At 38.6% G+C, this 20,328-nt stretch overlaps 1 protein-coding gene across 1 annotated transcript in view; it reads left to right on the top strand.

Annotated features, from left to right (window-relative positions):
- The window catches only part of PRRG1 (proline rich and Gla domain 1), a 33,314-nt gene extending 13,891 nt beyond the window's left edge, over positions 1–19,423 (top strand). The window contains 2 exon segments of the mRNA XM_065658252.1: positions 7,311–7,471; positions 15,391–19,423. Coding sequence (XP_065514324.1) covers positions 7,311–7,471; positions 15,391–15,918 — 689 coding nt within the window. The 3' untranslated portion in view covers positions 15,919–19,423.
- The last annotated feature ends 905 nt before the right edge of the window (positions 19,424–20,328 follow it).

Here is a 20,328-nt window from a genome sequence, read left to right on the forward strand (position 1 = left end):
TCTCCTTTGCTGTCTCAAATGCTTTAGAACGTATTGTATTTCTCATTGAGTCATATTTTCTACTAAAAGTGGACGGTCGTTTTAGTTCAGTTTTGGTTGGGTTTTTGTCTGTTGGGGGCGGGGGTTGGAGGTTGTTTCGTTGTTGTTTGTTTAGAGTGGGGTGGTTTTTTTGTTTTTTACCATTATACTGACAGCCAAGTAGGCAGTCAGAAAATATCATTTATTGGTCAGGTACATCAGCTTGCCACTGAACTCAGAATTTGACATGCAGCTTGGCTGTCAATGTGATCCATGCTGTCACTTTTTCCACAAGCAAATCTAAGGTGATGTATAACCTCTTGGAGGGTGTGGGTGGTAATATATAGAAGACAGTGGAAGAGGGATTCCTGAAACAATAAATTTTAGTGTTACTAGTAAGATACTATGTGAGGTTTTTTTTTGTTCTTGCATTTGTGTGTATATATGACAAACATTGCTCTGACACCAAAGGACCATCCTAGCCTTCAGTAAGGTTCGTGAAGACTTAAAAGCAGGAAAATAAAGAAAGAATTGGGTGGAGGAATAAATGAGTCAGTAGCAAGTCAAGATGTTCCTGTGGTGTTGCCAGCCCTCTTCGGTTTTATTAGCTGGTTTATGAAGGTCAAAAAAGATGTATGTACTTGTCTGTGCTTGGTCTCTTCTTTCAAACAATCTTTGAACTATTTAGTCAATTTGAACCGACTGTCAGAGTAGAGGACCAAAATGTAATTAAGCTCCTTTCCTTTAGGGAAAGGGACAGTTAAGTAGAGGGCAAAGAGCCAGGTTGTTCCTCTGCAGCTGGGGAGTCTGTTCTGTGAGTGTAATGGCCATGTAGTGGCAGGGTGACCATTGCTGGTGACCTCTGTCAACCTCCTGCCCAGTCAGTATTTGGGTGTCGTAGCCGGATGCTAGTGATGTTTTGTGGGAGCTTGGAAATGAAAAGGTTTGGAGAGAGATGGGGAGGGAAGGCAGAGGAGCAGAAAACAACACGCATTTGTAGGAAAATTGACATAATTAGTTCCAGGGAGCTCTAAATATTTGTAATTGCTGTAAGAATCTGATGTAGATTGTTGAAGGGAAGTTTCTGTACCACAGCTCTGGAAAGCTGTATTTGATAATTCCTGGAGAAGAGCATACTGGTTCTTTTTGTAATGATGGATGGAAGGATGAAGAGAAATGTAATTCGTGTTTTGTTGCTAATTCAGCAAATCTTTATTTTGTCACTAGCTCATAATATACTTGCTTTAATTTCCACTGAAGAAAATAAAAGGTGTTTTTCCTTTTGTGCGGTGATTTTTGTTTTTCTTCTTCCACGTTTTCCCCAATTTCCTGATCTGTGTATGTCATTGTTCTGATGCTTATTCCCAAAGATTGTGACATACCTGGCACGAGGTGATTGGTGCCGAGGCAGCTCTTGCACTCCTGGGCAGTCTCGCACTCTGGTCTTGGTGGAAGATGTCCATAGCATGGGAGAGGCACCTGAATCCCTATGTTTCCGCCACAGTTCCCAGTAGGCAGAGCTTGGAGATTTCTTCTGTGCAGATATTTGGGTCGTAACAATGTGACTACACAGAAAATGACACTAACTTTAATTTTATTCAAGAAACAAGTGGCAAAGGTGGTTTTGTCTTTGCACAGCATAGTCAGCTAAGAAAAAATTAGGCTAATAAAAGAGGTTATATATATTCTGAAGAATTTTTAAGCCCTCTGCTCCTGTTACCCTATAATACTTAGTAATGAAAAGCTAAACACTAGAGTGGTGAGATTTAAAAGTGCTTTAGTGTCTGTTGTTTATTCACATTTATTTACCTTTACAGAGGTTTGATTGTACTTACTTTAAAATCAGTTTACTCCTCCATCCTACGTGTCCTGTAGTCCCAGTTCTACAATTTTGTTAGCAGACTGGGATGTCTTTACAAGTACAGCAGTTTGCTCTTGCATGATGAATTACAGTGTTGGGTGGGCTGTGCTGGAAGTGTTAACTTTATCCCTTTGTGCATAGTTATCACTTTTTTACAGAGAGGTTTGCTTATAAGGTTTTGGTTATATGGAGAGTGAGGACATTAGTGGTGTAGTATGACACGTTGATGTGTAACCTGGCCTTTGAAGTAGAACTAATGCTAACCTTTAAGAGTAGGTAATTTATTAGTGAAAAAACAAAACAAAACACCAAAACAAAAAACCCCCTTTGACCTCATGGTGTTCTACCAACTTGGTTAGACAGCTTCACCTTTCTCATACTTTGATGAAAGCTTTTATTTTCTTAACTTTTTGCATACTGACAAAGACTCGGAGAAACTGAAAAGAGGTGAAAAGAGGCCCTCAAACTCCTCTTCCTGCCTTCAGATGCAGTTCTTCTTGGCTCTCTGCCTGGTGGGTGCACTGAGCTTCAGGCACTTTCTTGACTTAGAGCATCTCTTGTCTGTTCTCTTTCCAAGATGAGTTCTGAACTACACGTAAGTTCTTGTAGGGCAGGTTGGTTTTCTCTCATGTATTGCAAGTTCCTTTGCCAAATCGCAGGTCTTGTTCTGCCCTTGAACTTTATACAGGCATCCTGTTTTAATCAGTAGCAGACTCTAACTTAGTTTGCTTGTGTTCGTTGTGATTTCAAAAAAATCTGATCCATAGGTTAAAGATAATGGGTTGACATGATTTCTGCAGAGTCAATTTAAGTCTAAGATAAGGTATAAGTAATTGCAGTGGAGGATGTAATACCTTTCAAGTTCAGTTTGGTAAAACAGAAGTTTCAGATTTGTTTAAAATTATACACACCTTGTGTTTCGTATTAGCATTTTTGCATGTTCTAAATATGGAAAGCTTTGAAGAAAGTTAAAACATTCACCATTTCACAAGAGTAGTCTTTTTTTGGATAGTATTCGTATACTACTGAAATTAGTCTGCATGCAGTAGTGGAACAACTCAAAAGAGGAATTAATCTTGGTCACAGGGTTTCTAGTACTGATATATTTGTAACAATATTTGAGAGTCAAGACAAACTTCTGCAAATTCATCATAATTCACAAACTCAACAGGATATTTCCTCTTTTGTTTACAGACTTGGTATTTGCAAGTTCCCTGCCTTGACAGTAATCATCATGGATAGTGGTAAGTTTGTTAACTTAGCGATGAGTATGCATTCTTTATTATTCCCTATGAAGTGGGCATTAACACATCCCAAAACTGTCCTCTGCTCAAAATCCCAATCAGCTTGCATAAAAAATGTCCTCTGCGATTGAACTGGTTTTGGTGTTACGTATGGTGCCGATCTTTGCCCACACTAAACTGAACTGGAATCATAATACTGTTCTGACAGAGGTATTATGTGCAGACCGTAATAATCATCACAGACTCATTTGTGGAGTACTTTAATTTCAACACTCCTTAAGCTTGTCCCAGTAACTCCAGATTCTCAGAGCAGAAGTCACTTTTTAAGCTTTATAAGCAAATGCTCAAATCATTTTTCTCCCTTCTGCCCTATGCAAACCAAATAGTTTTATTAAGATCACCTATAGAAAGATTCAAATTTATCAGTAGCTGCAGCTTCAAGTTTAAAATGAAATGTTTATTTCTAGTATTTAGGGGTTTTTTTAATCTGCTTGGGTGTTGGTTAGGAGTGAGAAAAAGGCAGCCTCAACAGTGGTCTCAGTAGAGCTGGTTCTGGTGTTGAGGATGCTCTGGGCTTTGCTTCAGCAACACTCTGTATCTCAGAATACTTCTCCCACACTGTTACTCCCTGTTCCTTCTGTCACTAAATACCTAAAGTCTGTTTTCTTTGCCTGTGACAGCTTCAACTGGTAGGCTGAGACGTATTTATCCTCTCATGTCCTTGCTTGTCTCTTTCTGATTCTGGTTGAATTTCACATTGCTAGAGTATCTGTTCACTATTGTGATAGCACACTGGTTTTCCGGAGGATGTATAATAGGTTGATCTGACTGTATTGCTTTCTTCAATGATAGCAAATGAAACTAAGACTTTGGAATTATTTTCTTTGTAGCTCTCTGATGCATAAAACTTGCTAAAAGCCAAGGATTACAGTTGCACACAGAGCACAAGTATGTCTGAAGGAATGGATATGCCCGCAAATGCATTAAGTTTGATAGTTGTGTCTTCATCTATATTCTACAAAAACTTACTTGTTTCTGTGTCTGTCTTATGTAATGCCAAAATCATAATTTTGATTTTCTCCTTTATCTTGTATTTGCTAGTTAATCTCTGTAACAAAGTGAAAAAATACGTGTTATCTTGCTTCATCACTTTGTTCTTGCTACATGCAATTCTTCCCTGATTATGTTCAGCTCCATAGTAACAGCTGTAGTGAATTCAACTACGTTGTAGCTTGGCTAGGTGGGCATCCAACCGAAAGCGTTTTTTTTACACACTCCTGTGCAATTATAACTGGATGTCTATGTGCCGATGGTCGTGGAATACTAAGAAGTCAAAGTAGTTTCTGCAATATGGTTCCATTATCTCTTTTTATAGGATTCATCAGGCAATGACTGATTCTCATTAAATCACTGTATTTCAATCAGTATCTCCATCAAGATTGCTTTGATGGGTGTATGTTTTTTATGTTTTCTTGCTACATTTGTATTGATTTTTCAATAGGATTTAAAGTCACTAGGAATGTGCAGAGCTTGAAAAATGTCAAATCAAAACAAATAAATTCATATACTTCATTTTTTTTCCAGCCTTGCAGGGTCAAAAGCCCTTCCAAGTCTGGACTAATCATAGATCATTATATATCAGATAAATTCAGAATGAATATAGGGTGTGATTTATTTTCCTTGGTGGGCTTTTTTGTCTCTGTATACATTCTCTGTACTGTACTGCAAGAAAAGGGAGACACTTTCTGAATAGGAATTGCTAGATAAAAAAGTTGGGTTTTATAGATAGTCATATATTTGCCATTCTTGAATATTGATTTTTTTTAATGTTTTGCTGTTCTTTTTCAATGCATTTTGAAGCAGAAATGCATGCTTAGCTCTCTTTGGAATACTCAACTGTTACTTAGAAACTCATCCCAATGTGTATCAAGCACAATATTTCATAACATACTAGCTTTTAAACCTTTGTTCTCAGTTTGTTTCTTTGGTAAATTGGGAAGTGCATGGAGAAACAAGGATTCGCATGTTGTTTCTGAGGGCCAGAACCTTTAAATCAGGGTATTCTCAGCTATCTACATTTTCCTCTTTGTTTCTTCTCCGTCTGCAACCAGTATAAAGCTGTTGTAGTTTCTCTTATTGCTCTTTTCAGGAACGGTTTCCAGCCGTGAAATGAAATTCCCTAGGTTTCATCTGCGGAAGAAAGGGAAGCTCAATTTAAGCGCATTATCTACTTTTTGGTGACTCCACATACGAGCGCTCTTAAGAGCGTCTGGGCTGTAGCTTGTTCTGCTTCAGGAATGTCCCCAGGAGGAGCTGGTGAGCAGTAGGTAGAGCACTGGTGGTCCATCCCTGTGCATAGCTGCATGATGGCTTCCTGATGTGCACAGGTCCTTCATCTCATCAGGTTTAGGTGATCACTGAGGCATGTTGAAGGAAACCGACTTCTTCATGCCTAGAGAGGAGTCAGGGGAATTGTGTGGGAAATGGAAAGAAGCCATCCTATTTTTTTCTTTCCTTTTTGAAGATATAATTTTAATATTAATTTCTATGGTATTTAGTCAGTGAACTTACAGGATAGGAGATGCCCTTGTGCTCACCTGTGGTGCTGTAGAAAACCAAAATTGCAATAGGTGCAGTTGTAGACCTATATGCACTGAACCTCTGGTAACATCATATGTAGTGTAATTTGTGTGGTGCATGTATGTACCACATGTATTCAACTGGAAGTATAGGAGTGACTGGTGTTTTAGAGTTTAATCTTCAAATCTTGATTTAATCCTTTGCAAAAGGAAGATGACTGGCTAACGACTTGCAGCAAGGCATATACCACAGAGACCAAACAAAATTCAATTAAAGTAGATCAGCCTAATTATGGTAGTAGCCTCACTGCTGCAAAATGCCACATCTGTCTTATGAGAAAGCAGAAGTGTAGTGACCATCTTTGCAGACTTGCTGCCATCCCTTTTAAATATTCGAAACCAGATGATTAAGGAAATTGGGGGCGAGGAGAGAGGAGAGAAAAACCAAAAATGAGAAAACTGATTCTTATAAAATTATAGATAAATCATTGCATAAACCAGGCAGTCACTGTCTTTCAACGGACAGTGAGAGTTTGTCTTCATAGCATATCAGTGGTCCCACACTAGTTGTAAATGAACCAATGCAGAAATTATTGAATAGGTCAGGAAAATGATACGTGTGTATTAGTATGGCAGTCCATTGAATTATTAGCCGCTCCTGCTGGCACTGAGAGCCCAAGAGCAGTGCTGGAGTGACGTGGTGTTCTCTCTTCCTGGCTTGAAATACCTGGAGAATTTCTGCATTATTCACTGCAGATGTACCTCCTGGGTAATTCGATCTGCTGGGTTTTGGAGTATTCCAGTTGCTGCATGTTACTGTATAAAATCATTTGGTCAGGGAGTTTGAAGGAAAGCCGGAACATCAGAAGAGGTTGCTTCCAGCTCTCTTCTTTGTACAGAAAACTAAGGAAAACAAATAAAAGAATACCTATATTGGAAAATTGTTTGTCTTTTGGGGTTGTTTTATTTGATTCATCAAATAAGGTGAGGTTTTTCGTATGATTCAAGAAAATAAAAGGAAGGAGGCTACTTCCCCCCACACCTCCAAAAGGATCACTATTTCAGGGTTGACATTTCTGGAGTAAAGGGAACAAGTCTGCTTCAGAATTGCTTAAGAAAACTTACAGACTTAAACTTTGATAAATGCAGCCATTCTGGTGTGTATGACTCTGGGTAATATTCGTAAATATTAATATCAAAAACTTCAGAACATTTCGGCTGTGATGCCCTCAGGCACTGGCAAATATCTTTTTGGATGTTCACAAGCAGGATTTGTTTGTTCTGTGTCAGTTTAAGAAGTCGCCTGAGCTGAGCACATGCCTGACTCTTCTGAGCACTCTTAGGCACCAGCTTCAATCTCATTTAAGCATACCTGGCTGTGATGCTGAATTGAGGCCCATCACATTTATGAGCAATAACTACTGAAACTGTAGGCCCAACTCCTTACGACAGTGAATAAAACTAGGAAAGCCCTTTTATCATATTAAATAAATGGGAGGACTTCGAAAAAGCTCTTTCTGTCTCAAAAGAACATTTTCTTTGAGCAGTTTCAGCATGAGGTTTTGGATATCTATTTTAGAAGTGACCTTTGTTTCTCCTCTTATTCAGTGTTCTTAACAGAGGACAAAGCCAATTCTGTGTTAAAAAGATACCCAAGAGCCAACACATTTTTGGAAGAATTAAAGCAAGGTGACATAGAACATGAATGCAGAGAAGAAATCTGTAGCTATGAAGAAGCAAGAGAAGCATTTGAAAATGAGGAAAAAACGGTATGTTTTGGTGTGTATTTAAAAATGTGTGGTGTGTATCGATACTAAATTTTGGGGTGTGCTGAATGCTTGTGTTTTTTCCAACATTACATTAGGTTTGTTTTTCACCTGTTTCTTTAAGCAAATAAGGTGTACAATGGAGATGGATAGACCGCACAGCAATAAATTTTGAATCCTTAATCCCATTTAAACTGAATTTGAAGGGTGTAGAAGTCTCAAAGATAAATATCTTTTACGTGTTGTAAAAATGAGCAGCTGGGAAGAAAAGGAATATGAATTAATAACCCAACTTGAGAAAAGATGGGCAAAACTGTTGTCTGTTTGGCAGCACTATTGACCCAAATAGCCTGTGCCTGATTCTCCTGTCATCACACACGTAAGTCTGACCTGGATTTCACAAATGCAGTTGTCTTGCTTGGACGAAATTATGGAATTGGGATTTTTATGGGGCATATATAGAAGCAGAGGCCACAAGTCTTCACTTATTCTTTGTGGAATAACTTGTGTATTGAATATGTTTACAGGAAGTGAGTGAACAACTCAAAAAGCTTTCCATTTAAAATATACCTTTGAATCCCAGGTGCTTGTGTAGCTGGCCAAAGTGTTCATTGCTCAGACTATTAATAGTCTAAAAATAAGGAAAGACTAACGGCCTTCTTCAGGCTAAAATCTGCGAGATCCCAGAGAGTATTGTTAAGCCGCAATGATCTAAAATATGGAAAGAACAACAGTTTCAGTGCTACTGTGTGTGTTATGCAAGGGCAGTGATACATTAACTTGATGGGAATGAAGCAGATACTGCCCACACAGAATTGTTGCATAAGTCTATTGGCTTCACTAATTAAAAGAAGCTTGTGGGCTAATGGCTCTGCAAGCCGTAGCTGCACATCATACCCAGCATATCTCAGATTCCTCCCCAACAAATAAAAACAGCACACAGGTTTTGGATGGTGGCATCTGACCTATTTAATGCAATACAGTCAAGAATTATATATATTTTTTTTTTAAATTCAAGGCAGACTTGGATGAAATTAGGGCTGAATTTGACGATAAATCTAAAGTGAAAAAGAGGTGCTAGAAAACATGACTCAGAGAACTTATCTTCAAAAAAGCTTCTATCCCTTGTGTGGTTTTGCATGGGGAAATTGTACTTGCAAGGCCAAGGGGTCACTGGATGAAGTGGCATGGGCAGTGTTGCAGATTTCTTCAGAATTTACACAGGTGGTGCATTCCACTCTTCACTGGCTGAGCTGTGCATCAAAAAATAGCTATGTTATTGTAAAGGCATACCAAACATTTGAAGTTCTTGGCATCTTTTTGTTGGAGGCCATACCTGGGGAGGTGGGCAAGGTTGGAATGAGAACTTCCTGATTTATTAAAATGAAGTATTAAGATGTGCAGTGTCTCTTCAGACCTTTCCGAAGCTTTAAAGTGCATGTACACACCTGGTTTTTACCTTCCAAACTTGGTTTGGTGTGGCCATTCCTAATGATAGCTCATTGTGTAATTAAGAATAATGTTTACAATGACGTTACTTCTGTAAAATTCAAACACAGTATCACTTGTGCTTAAGTAGTACAGGAAGTTCAAGTCACTAGAGAAAGCGTAGCCTGAACACAGCGCCTCTCACTTTGGCTTCTTTTCCCCTGTTTAGGAACATTTGTTTTGGTAGATAGAATTTCCCTTGTGGGAGGTATTTGGGAAACAGTACAATAGAAATAGTTACATTTCTGCTCTTGCCACAACCTTTGTGTCACGGTGGGAAAGGAGCTTCCAATAAGGTCCTGACCTTTTATCCATTTCTACTACTGTGTCCTTTTTGCAGAGCTGCTTTATTCTGTTGTTGGTAGCTTGCTAATGGGCCGGGCTCTGCTAATATGCAGTCATGCCTGACCAACCTCAGTTACTTAGGCTTTATTTAGTCCATTGTCCCCCAGCAGTATCCATCCTTACAGCCATTTTGTAAGACACAACTTCTGCATCCCAGGGGAAGGCAATTAATGCAGTAGATTAGGATCGTGGTACAGTACATTGAGAATAACAAAGATGCAGTGATTTCATAGTATAGATAGACTGGAATTAAATATATAGACTGGAATTAAAATAGGGTCTGTAGCTTATTTATCTCATCGTAACTTTGTTTTGTGTAATTTCTCTCTTCATATTTTTTATCTTGTCCACTTCGTTCTTTGTTTTTCTGCAGTCTTCTGGGGAGGTGCGCAACATCCGGAATTGTAATATTAAAACAATATGAAGCAGTTCCCTCAAGTTATTTTTGATGTATGAGTTTTTTCTTGGAAGTTAGCATTGTGTATGCTGAGTGTACATGCAATAGCTGTCACAGAAATATTGAATACATTTAATACTGTGTGGGCTCGAATTTTGATAGCTTCAGAATTATTATTTAAAATGATAAAGTTAATTATAAAGATAATACTACTATGTTAGTAAAGGCTAGAGCCAACAGGGAAGAATTTGCAGGACTTTGTGGATAAAATAGAATATGAAATTCAGTGTTGACTAGTGTAATGCACACACGGGAAGAGGGAATAGTCATTATATATATGATTGTCTCTGAACTGAACTCAGAAACAAGGTCTAAATTTGACTCTATGAAGACTTGAATTTAATGTACAGCAGTCAAACAAAAACAAAACAAAATAAAAACCTGAGTGCTAAGAATCCGAAGAAAGGAATAGGGATCAAAATGGAAAACATAATTATGTCACACTCGCATCTTGAATGTGCCATGCACAGCTCTGACCTCCCTTTGTCCTAAAAAGCAAATTAGTGGCCGAGGACAGACCAGAGGACCAGAGAAGTGTGACAATTGACCAAGATATGAAAAGACAACAATAGATTGGAAAAGCATTAAATTGGGGAATATGTGACGATGTCTATGAGGATCATGAAGATTGAACTGAGATCAGTTACTTGCCATCCTTCTGACAGGGGAGCCAAGAGGGTCTCAAAGGAAACAAGAAGGTGCAGGTTCAAAGCAAATAGAAGTATCTCTGTTCACCAGAGATAACAGAGCTGTGAACTGCCTTGCCACAGGGATGTCTCAGGTGCTAAAAGCTTAGGTAGGTTCAGAGAACAATGATATAAATGAATGGAAGATAAATCAATCTGGGACCTTTTAAATAAAAGGGATCAGCTTTGGCTAATGGAAGTAAATTCTTGAAGTACAAATGTGTGGAAGCTGGGAGAGTATCACTGCCTGCTTATGGCTGAACTCTTCTTTCAGCAGTCTCTAATGATTGTTGTCAGAGAGAAGGTAACGGATTAGGTGAACCCTAGGTCTGACCTAGTAAAGCTGCTTATTTGTAGTACTTGTAGCCTGCAGGCAGCACTGTATGTGGTCACTGGTCAGTTGTCAAAGGTTGTTGGGAGACTCAAAGATTTGTTCAAAGGTTACTGCGCAAAGTATCTGGGTGTGATTGAAGCACTGATATTAATTTTATTTCCCTTAACTATTTTTTTAATTATACTGCATGAAGATTTTAAAAGCTAGAAGTCACAAATCTTTATTTGCATTTCAAATTTCCTGCAAGTTTTAAATATTACAGAAATTGCAAGGTTATCCGTATAGCTCTGTTCTAGCAAAACAAACCACTGAAAAGCTTAGCAAGCAGCTCAGAACTTGTCAGCACCAGATCTAAAATGATGTCATCAAATAAGACATCCATCTAGCATCAGTCTGTGTCTAATTATGGATGCTGGATAAATACCCAGAAGAGAAGAGGTGAATCTTTTCCTGACACCTGAAACTGAGGGCAGACAGAAGAAAACAGTGTAGCAGGTACACTCACTTCCTATTAATGCTTTGTTCGTGTCCTCTACCTATGGAATACCAAGCAGTCTTCTGACTGGCATATTACTAGTCCACCTTTAAAACAAGTCAGACAATTGCTCAAGAATAATTTGAGGCTGACAGTGCTGCCAAATGCAGTAAAGGGCTGAAAGGCTGAAATTCTCAGCAGGGTGTGAGTCTCTTAACTTTCATGTGAATCCCTTATTTGATCCAGCATTCAGATCCAGTTGACTGATGCTGACTCTGTTCTGAGAAGTATTAGAAATAAAAGGGAAACAAAATTCTGGCAAATTGGCTGTAACTGTCTTTGTGTGGGATGCCCTTGAGAATGCCTTTTGATTATTTCAAACTGGATTTGCCCAAGCAGTAAGAAACATTCAGAAAAGAAGTTCTTGGCGGGATTACGTGTTAGATGTTTTCTAAGTCTCTTCCATTGCAGTTATCTGATTCTGTGGCCTGCTTAACTTAGTTTTTCAGCCTTTTAAGGCATATTTGCCTGGTATTCCCAGCTGTACAGTGCTCAAGGGTAAATGATTACTGGAGTGTCCTTTTCATAAATCACGAGTTAATCATTTTGTCAAGTAGAAAGAAAGTCCTTTTTGTTGTTGGTTTAAGAGACCAGCGACTATAGAAGGGATGTTTGTGCTGTGAGTTTTCCAACTTTTAAATCAGTCTTTAACTTTCTATAGGAGTTCTACAGTTACTGCCTAGATTTTCAGTACTTCTCCCTGTTGGTGTTTTGGGTGGTTTTTTGTTGTGTTTTGGTTTGTGGTTTTGTGTTTTGTTTTTGTTTTTTTTTTTTTTTGTAGCAGTCTGTACAAATCTTCGCACTGTGTAAATTCATCCACATTCTCCATGGTTTTGTTGGGCATGATTTGACTTTGACCAGTGCCTTGTCCTTCTCCTGTGCCCTCATGTTACTGTGAAGCGTAGCTGTGGGATGACAGAGCGGAGCGGGAGCTGCTTGGCAGCTGCGCAGCTCAAACCTGGAGTGTTAGTTTCCTGCAGTTTCTGTAATTTCTGTTAGTCTGGAACTAACAGTCTTTGTGCTTCTCTTTGAGATTTGGCTTGCAAAAATGCAAGCTGGAAACCTTGGGTTTAGTACACTAGTAAGTTGTAGGTTGGTGGGGTTTTGTTGTTGTTGGTCTTGGTGGGTTTGGTTTGGTTGGTTTTTGTAGTTCCGCCCCACCCCCCCGCCCCAAGAGGAAAATTTAAAGAAAGCTCTTTTTTTTTAAATGACTAAACAAGTGTGTGTTTCTTAGTATTTTTCACCTAGGTGCTGAATTTTAATCCTTTGTCTCTGCAAGACAGCTTTAGATGTGAAGCACTGTAATTTTTGACAGGGGTGTGTATGTCTACACTGTCTTGGAATTTTCTTTGCCTTGCACGCAAATAAGCTTTTCTGCTGCTTTACCATGTTGCAGAGTGACAAGGAGAGATGATGGTATTTCAGCTTTCTGAAAAAGATAGATGTTTTCTCCAGCAGATAGAGCTGAGTTAGAAGTAACATGGAAACGTTACTAAAATATCAGTCACAACTTAACTGCCCTTATGTTGGAAAGGGTGCATTTCCTCTGCAGTCTGCAACACAAAATATATTGCTAAGGGAAAAGTGTGATTTCTTCTTTTTTATCAAAACTACGTTTCTCCTTCACAGAGTCTTTAAAATGACACAGCCTTGCCCAGTATATTTGATGACTTTCAAGTAAATCTTTGCAACTTTGGCCTTGAAAACATACATTGTACCATTTTATTCCTTTACTGCTGTTGAGGCAGCCAGAACAGTGAAGTGGGAAGCTTGGTTCCAGCACAGATAATAGCAGTTAATGCTAATGAATCTTTTTCTGCTTTTTCACTTGAGAATACTAAAGAATCTAGGTAGTTGTATTCAAACCAGATGGAAAGATAATAGGTAACAGATCTCCCTAATTCCCTGATCGTAGAATCTTAGGACCATTTTGGTTGGAAAAGACATTTAAGATCATCAAGTCCGACCGTTAACCTAACACTGCCACGTCTACCTATAAACTATATCCCTAAGAGCCTCATCTACGTGTGTTTTAAACCCCTCCAGGGATGGTGACTTCACCACTTCCCTGAGCAGCCTGTTCCGATGCCTGACAACCCTTTCTGGGAAGAAGTGTTTCCTAAATCCAATCTAAAACTCCTCTGGTGCAACTTGAGGCCATTTCCTTTCTTCCTATCACTCGTTACTTGGTAAGAGACTGACACCCACCTGATCTGATGGGGAGAGGTAGAGTGTTTGGTTTTTATCATGCAGAGATCCCAAAAGTCCTCAGTTGGGCAGCTCATTTCATTTTTTCAGTGTCAGTTTTTCCCCTTAAATGTTTTTCTAAAGTCAGCACAGTTGATCTGGAACTGTAGAACTGCATCAAGGAAGGCCCTTGTAGAGAAGCAGTTAGAGAGGTTAGTGCATTTTCCAAGACTTGCTTACTTTGTTTGAAGTCAAGGCTACCTGGCTTAGCTTAGATGACTTGGACCTGGGTTTGCCTGAATGGGGCATTGTGATGACCTGCTTTGATGTCAGGCCTTGGAATTTAGGAAAAACACCTGATCCTGGTTTGCCATAGGAATTAAGTAAGACTTCTGGGTTTTTTTGAACTTGCACAGAGTATAGGGATAAAAACAACTGCATTGATAATTAAAAAAAAAAAAAACAAAACCAAAAAAACCCCGCCACCACAACAACTACATCATAGCCAGTTGTTTCATGCACACTGCATTGCTCTTAACCTTAGTAAATTCTGATCCAGAGCGTTGTGAACATGTGCTTTGCCTGTGGTGTCCTGGTCCTGGCTTTGCACAGGGCAAGCTTAGCCTCCACATTAGAGAGGCTGTGCTGCTTCTGGACCCAGGCTACCTCTGAGATCCGTTTGGTGGCACTATCTGTGTAATGCTGATCATGTGGCAGCAATTCTGAACTGGGAAAATTGATGGATCTGCCTTGTGTGTGCACAGTCAGCCTGAAACCTGAATAGATAACTTAGTAATAACAGTGCAATGACCGTATCAATTTTACCTGGTGAGTATTTTATAAATACTTGCGTGTGAGATGCATGTTGTCATTTAAAATAGATGATGGTGTGAGTATGAGTGTGTCAGGTCTCTGTATTTTTAAAAGAAATTAAATAATTTAGAGTTTCTGGCATGGATTTGGGATGGTTTTGTCATTTTTTTTCTTAACGTATGCATAGCTATAAAACACAATGGAAGTGTTTCTTAGTAGGAAAGATCTCAAAGGTGAGGATGACTACTTTTTTTTGAGGTGGGATATGCTTTTCTTTCTACTAGCTTTTCATAGCATTCACTGCAGAGAAAATTGGATGATGACATGATCTTTGTACTCCTGCTTGTGCATATTAATATAGTAAAGAACACTTTCGAGTACTAGTGTCCCCCTTCATCTTTGTTTTCCCTGCTCATATTTTCACTTTTCACTTTCTGTTCCATTTAGCTGTAGCTGTATTGTCAAAATTTCTAGAATATAATAAGCTGTGTAATAGTCTCATACTGCTGAAGCAATTTTTAGCTATAAACAGAGGATCTGAATCAACTCAAAATAAGCTAACAACAACCGCTATATGAGCCAAAGGGTGGGAGAAGTCTAAATTAGGAGATGACAGTAAAACATAGCTGTGCTTTGCCAAAATGATCTGTCATTCCAAAACAGTATTTCCCTGTCAAATTGTATTACTAAGCTGTTATAATTTTAAAACAAACAAAAACGTAAAATTTACTTTGAGTGATGCTGAAAAATTTTGATCCACCAGGTAGCTGACAGGCATGCTGATTAGATTTCTTACCTACTCCTGTCTGTACTGCAGGTTCGTAAATATTAAATGCAGGTACAAGAATCTTAAAAGCAGTGAGGAATTGGGCTAGAAAAGAGAGACACCCTTTTGTATCACTAACCACATCAGAAGAAAATTTGAAAGTCTATTGTGTGTGCTTATCCATACCAGTTCTTATTTTAATCATCAGTATTTGAAATGCCTTTTTTTTTCCTCATTCATTTAAAACAACTTGATGTGACTTTTTTTTGACTGTCTTATAGTTTCTGACTTATCCTGTCTTGCTCTTCTAGAAGGAGTTCTGGAAAGTCTACAAAAATGGACTTCAGGGAGAAAGTAACACAGGACATACCTGGTATTCATTTTACCTTGCATTTCCATTAATCATTGGCCTTTTTGTTATCCTCATTGTCATTTTTGTCATATGGAGATGCCTGTTTAAAAAGAAAATGCGTAGACAGTCGGTGTACGTGCATAGGGGAGCCCACGAAGCGATGGGTGATGGTGCTGTGGCTGATGGCAGAGGTCCTGTTCCGCCGCCTCTCAGCATTGTTCATTCCCCACAGGACGAAATGTATGAAGTCAGTGGGCTCTCTCCAGGAGGTCTAAGCTATATGGATGGACGGTCAGACTCAATTTCCACAAGGTTCTCAAACTGTGATCCTCCTCCTTCATATGAGGAAGCCACTGGCGAAGTCACTATAAGAAGTGAAACTGAACAACATTTAGATCCGCCCCCGCAATACGAAGACATTGTGAATTCCAGTTCAGCAAGTGCAGTTGCAATTGCACTAACTCCTGTTGTCAGCAGTACTAAGTAAACCAAGAAGAATTGTATGGACTTTTTAAAAAATTACTAATCATTTCGTAGCACTTTATCTTGGCTTATTATGCATTTCAGTAATTTAATGGACTTTTTACAATGAACTTCACTTTTGGTTTAGATTCACTTGTTCTTTGGGTTTGGGATTTTTTCCCCTACAGCAGGTCTTAAAAGATACAGTATGGAGAGTGTAGTGCAGGTACAAATGTGGTGCTCTGTCATACTTCTCAAAAGTACCTCTGCCTTGAGAGACATCACTTGTGTCATTCTGAACGTTGCCCACATTCCCCATAAAATTTGTGGAGTTCCCCTCCCCTTTCTCACTGTAGACTGTCAGAATTGCCTGGAATAAGGAATCCTTAAGCAACATTTTAGATAGTTTTTTACACTGAAGGGGACTGATTTTGCAGTATTGCCTTTTGTCTGATTGGTTCCTTTTTCTTGCTTGGATTTTTGTTACATGCTGTATCCTATCCTGGGCCCTTGGAAGGCTGAGAGCAGAATGCCTCTGTTTTCAAACCAGTGTCTCTTTAGAGTATGCTGGCTTAATAGCAATAATTTCAGAGTCCTAGCAGAAGAGGTGTATTCTAAAGCTTTTGCTATTACGGCTCAAAATTCTGTAAATTTTCAGAAACTGACAATTCAAGATACTGACTAGTGAATTTAATAATGTACTTTTTTGTCTGTGTTCTGCCTTTCCTCTCTGTTTTCCTGACTGTTTTTACTTGGGTATTGTAGAAGTGAGAAGTGTGCATAATGTGTTAACTTTAGAACTTGAAAGTTCATGCAGCGGTAAATAATGAAATACTGAGATACTCAAGAGTGGATAAAGTCCTGATCATAGTCTTCCTACCGTGGTCTTTGCTGGAACCAGGATATTATCCATAAACACAAGCCCAAAGGTGTTAGTTTCCTTTTTAAAAAGAGAAAAAGGAAAAGCATTCTGTGTGTGTGACTTTTTTTTTCACAACTATGAAATAAAAACCCCTTACTCAAATCCTGATATTCTTTTTCATCTTGCATACTTATATGTACCATGTGTGCACTTGTATTGGTGGCTGTGGAAGTCCTTTGCAGAGAATATAGACGCCTTTTTTTCAACAAGAAATGTATTTATTGCTTCTCCATTCCAACAAGGTGCTTCTGTTGCAAAAGTTAACAATATGTTATAATGAAATAAAACTACTTACTTTTTTTCATTGTTTGTAAGAACAGTATAGTGCTTTTATCCATGACATGAATTCTTAAAGCACACTCTGTTCTCAGTTACACGAGCCTTTTCTTCACAGCTCCTAGTTTATAGGTGCTTGTGGGGGTAAGAGGTGCTGTCAGCATCTTGGTCCAGGCTGGCTCTGTGCTTTCCAGCTGGGAGCTGCAGAGCCCACCTGATCCAGGGCAGAGCCGTGAGGCCCCACTGTATTGCGTTTCTGAGAACACAAGGCAGGAGCCTGAAGAGATGTGGATTTCTGTCAGACTTGGTGCAAGTTAGAATACGTGTTTGTATGGAATTTCAGCCAGCCCAGAATTTCAACCAGCCTGTTTAGCCACTGATGACAGTTAAACTGTTGCAAGCTGTAGTGTGGCAATTCTTTTTTCCCACCTTGATTTAAAAGCTCATTGCTCACTTTAGCCTGTGAATATTCATTTCAGTTTTCTTTCCCCCCTACACCAAGGTAGCATTAGGTGGCATTAGCTTTAGTATTATTCTGTATTCTACTCACCAATGAGCACCAATTGAGATGTATTTAGCCCTGAAGGACTTCTGTGTTATGTTGGCTTTCTCACTACAGAAATCCCAACTGCATGTTGTTCCAGAGACCCCAAATGAAATGCCCAGTGCCATCCACTTGAAATTGCCGTTCATGTCTGAGATGTGTGCTGGTGTCTGCCGGCTCAAGGAGGCTTGGCCCATCTTTTCCCTAAGGGATTTTACAGAAAGCTGCTGAAAAGAAATGTATGGTCATAAATGAGTGTGTATTTGCACACTTGTGTAAGAATTTGATGTATTGACAAATGAAGTAAGAAGTTTATGATTAATTTTATGTTCTCATTTTTGGCAAGGAGTAGGCTGCTTAAGTTGTCTACTGGGATGTTTAGTTGCTGAGGCAAGTTGTGTTAGAGTTAATGGATGAACTCCAGACCAAACTGTTGTCAAAAGGTAACTGTTGTTTATCTTTATTATCTAGAATAGATATTGGGCAGATAAATACAATATATTTTGGACACTTGTAGTAAGAATTGCTTGTATCTTGCTTTTGGACTGTCTGAAGTGATTGAAGTGGTTTTAGCTCTTGTGTGTCCTGAATCACCACTTGTAGAAGTCAAAGCTCCTTTTATACTGAACAACAGTTGTTAATACTGCTTTAGGCAGACATTTCCAAAACGAAGTGCCTCATCTCAACATGAAGGAACCACCTCAAAAAAGAGCTGGTATTTCAATATGTCCATGCCATATTGGCATCTCCTGTGCCTGCCAGCACAGCTAGTAGTTTTAGCAGTAACTTTTTTTTGTTACATATAGTTATAAGGCTTTCCTGTAGAAAATACATGGAGATCACTCATTTCCCATTAGGTCATTCAGCAGCTGTCATCGTCCCCTGAACATGGGCAGCCTAGTTTAGAGATGAGCTGGCTTTTCTCTTTTTTTTTTTTTTTTTTTTTTACTCTATATTCCACTACTACTTCTAACAGCTTTATGTTTCTGGGCTCCTAAGTTGAATACGTTGCTGTATCCTATAGATACTTTTGTGTGCAATGCAAAAATGATGCTTGTCTTTCCACAAAAACCACAACCAAATATCTAAAATGATCTGTGAGCTGAATTTATTGGGCTGTGCCTTTTCCATGTACATGAGCATGAAAGCTATTGTGGGGTATAAACTTACGTCTTGGTGAATAAATTTCATAATTAAACAAAACTTGCGTGGAACAATTATCCAAATGTGTTTCCTCTAAGACATGAACAGCTTTCTCCATGTTGAAATAATGTCAAATTACAAATTATTTTGTTCTCCTTTGTGAAATGTGGGAAAATAGCTTAGGCTTGTGGCTGGCTTTTCTAATCCGATTGAAAAATAAAATTTAATTTGTACTGGGTTTTTATACAGCTTTTTTTTCCAGGTCACTTAGTTGTTTTACCTGTCCTGTAATTGCATTGTCCTGCAATAAATATTATAAATTAATAATTGTACCTCCCTAAAGGTTTTGCAAGTCTGAGTGCAGTACTGTCTTGACCGATGACATGAACAGTCAGGATATTGCCTTTCCCACTTCTGAATATAACACTGAATTTCGTCTTGTGTTAGGACTGAGGTGATTTATCTACTAAAACTAACTTATATTTAAGTGTTGGTGTTTCAAGAAGTTATGGAAATTATTTGCTTAGATAATACTTAGCATTAGTGAAGGTTGTTCTGTCTTCACTGGATGTAAATAACCTCTGATTACAGTATTGCATATTTTAAAGGGGTTTGGTTTACATTAAATTATCCTATTTAAACATTTCTGCCTATGTTTATAGAAAATTTTTTGTAACATTTGGTTTTGGATATGCTAAATAAATTTTTTTAATTTCCATTGTTATATGTACTTTAATCAGTTGCAGTGAATCAATTGTTTTGGTAATTAAAATATAATTTTGTTTGCAGGTAGACCTGATATTCTTTCAAAATTCAGGCTCATTTTTAGTCAGATTTCTGATTTTTTATTATTATTATTTTCCATTTTTTAAAAAAGCATTTGTTGTAGCCATAGCTAAATAGCAGTTGCAGGCAGAGAGAAAGCAGAAATTATTCTCTATTGCAACAAAATGAAATAGCACACTCTAGCAAAAAAGTCAGAGGACCTAATTTCGAAGTTGGCTTCAGCCATTTGAAAGAAAGTGATTGCAAAATTTTGCATCGGCTCTGGGAATGATATATTAATAGAGAACAAAGAAAGAAAAAAAAAAAAAAGAAAAACAACCTTATGTACAACCTTATGTAATGATCTCTGCTGGAAACTAAAGATCTCCATTCCAGTCAAGACAAACTTTGTGTCATCCTTTCTCAGTCAGCTGCTGGTAAACAGGATAATGCGTCCCTGGCATTTTTCAGTGGCCTGCCGCACAACTGGAGTCTGTTTGTGATGGAGGTGAATCCCGACAGGAGGTACGTATCGTGGTGGTCCATGAACATGAGTGCGGTTTTGTACTGGTTGTAACAAAAGTGCGAAAAGAGGCAGCTGAAGCAGCCAAGTGTGTGTAACTTTCCAAGCTGTCCTATGCAGAGCATAGCCCCTGGGTCAGCTTTTATTTGCAGCACTCAGACTGACACCAGCTGAGGAGAACAGTCGGTGTTCAGTTCAGCAGCATTCACTGTGCATGTACATGTGCAGCATCCCAGCCATACATCCATCAGCACTGGCAAAT

This window comes from Caloenas nicobarica, chromosome 1 (genome assembly GCF_036013445.1).
Source record: "Caloenas nicobarica isolate bCalNic1 chromosome 1, bCalNic1.hap1, whole genome shotgun sequence".
Taxonomy (NCBI): Eukaryota; Metazoa; Chordata; class Aves; order Columbiformes; family Columbidae; genus Caloenas; species Caloenas nicobarica.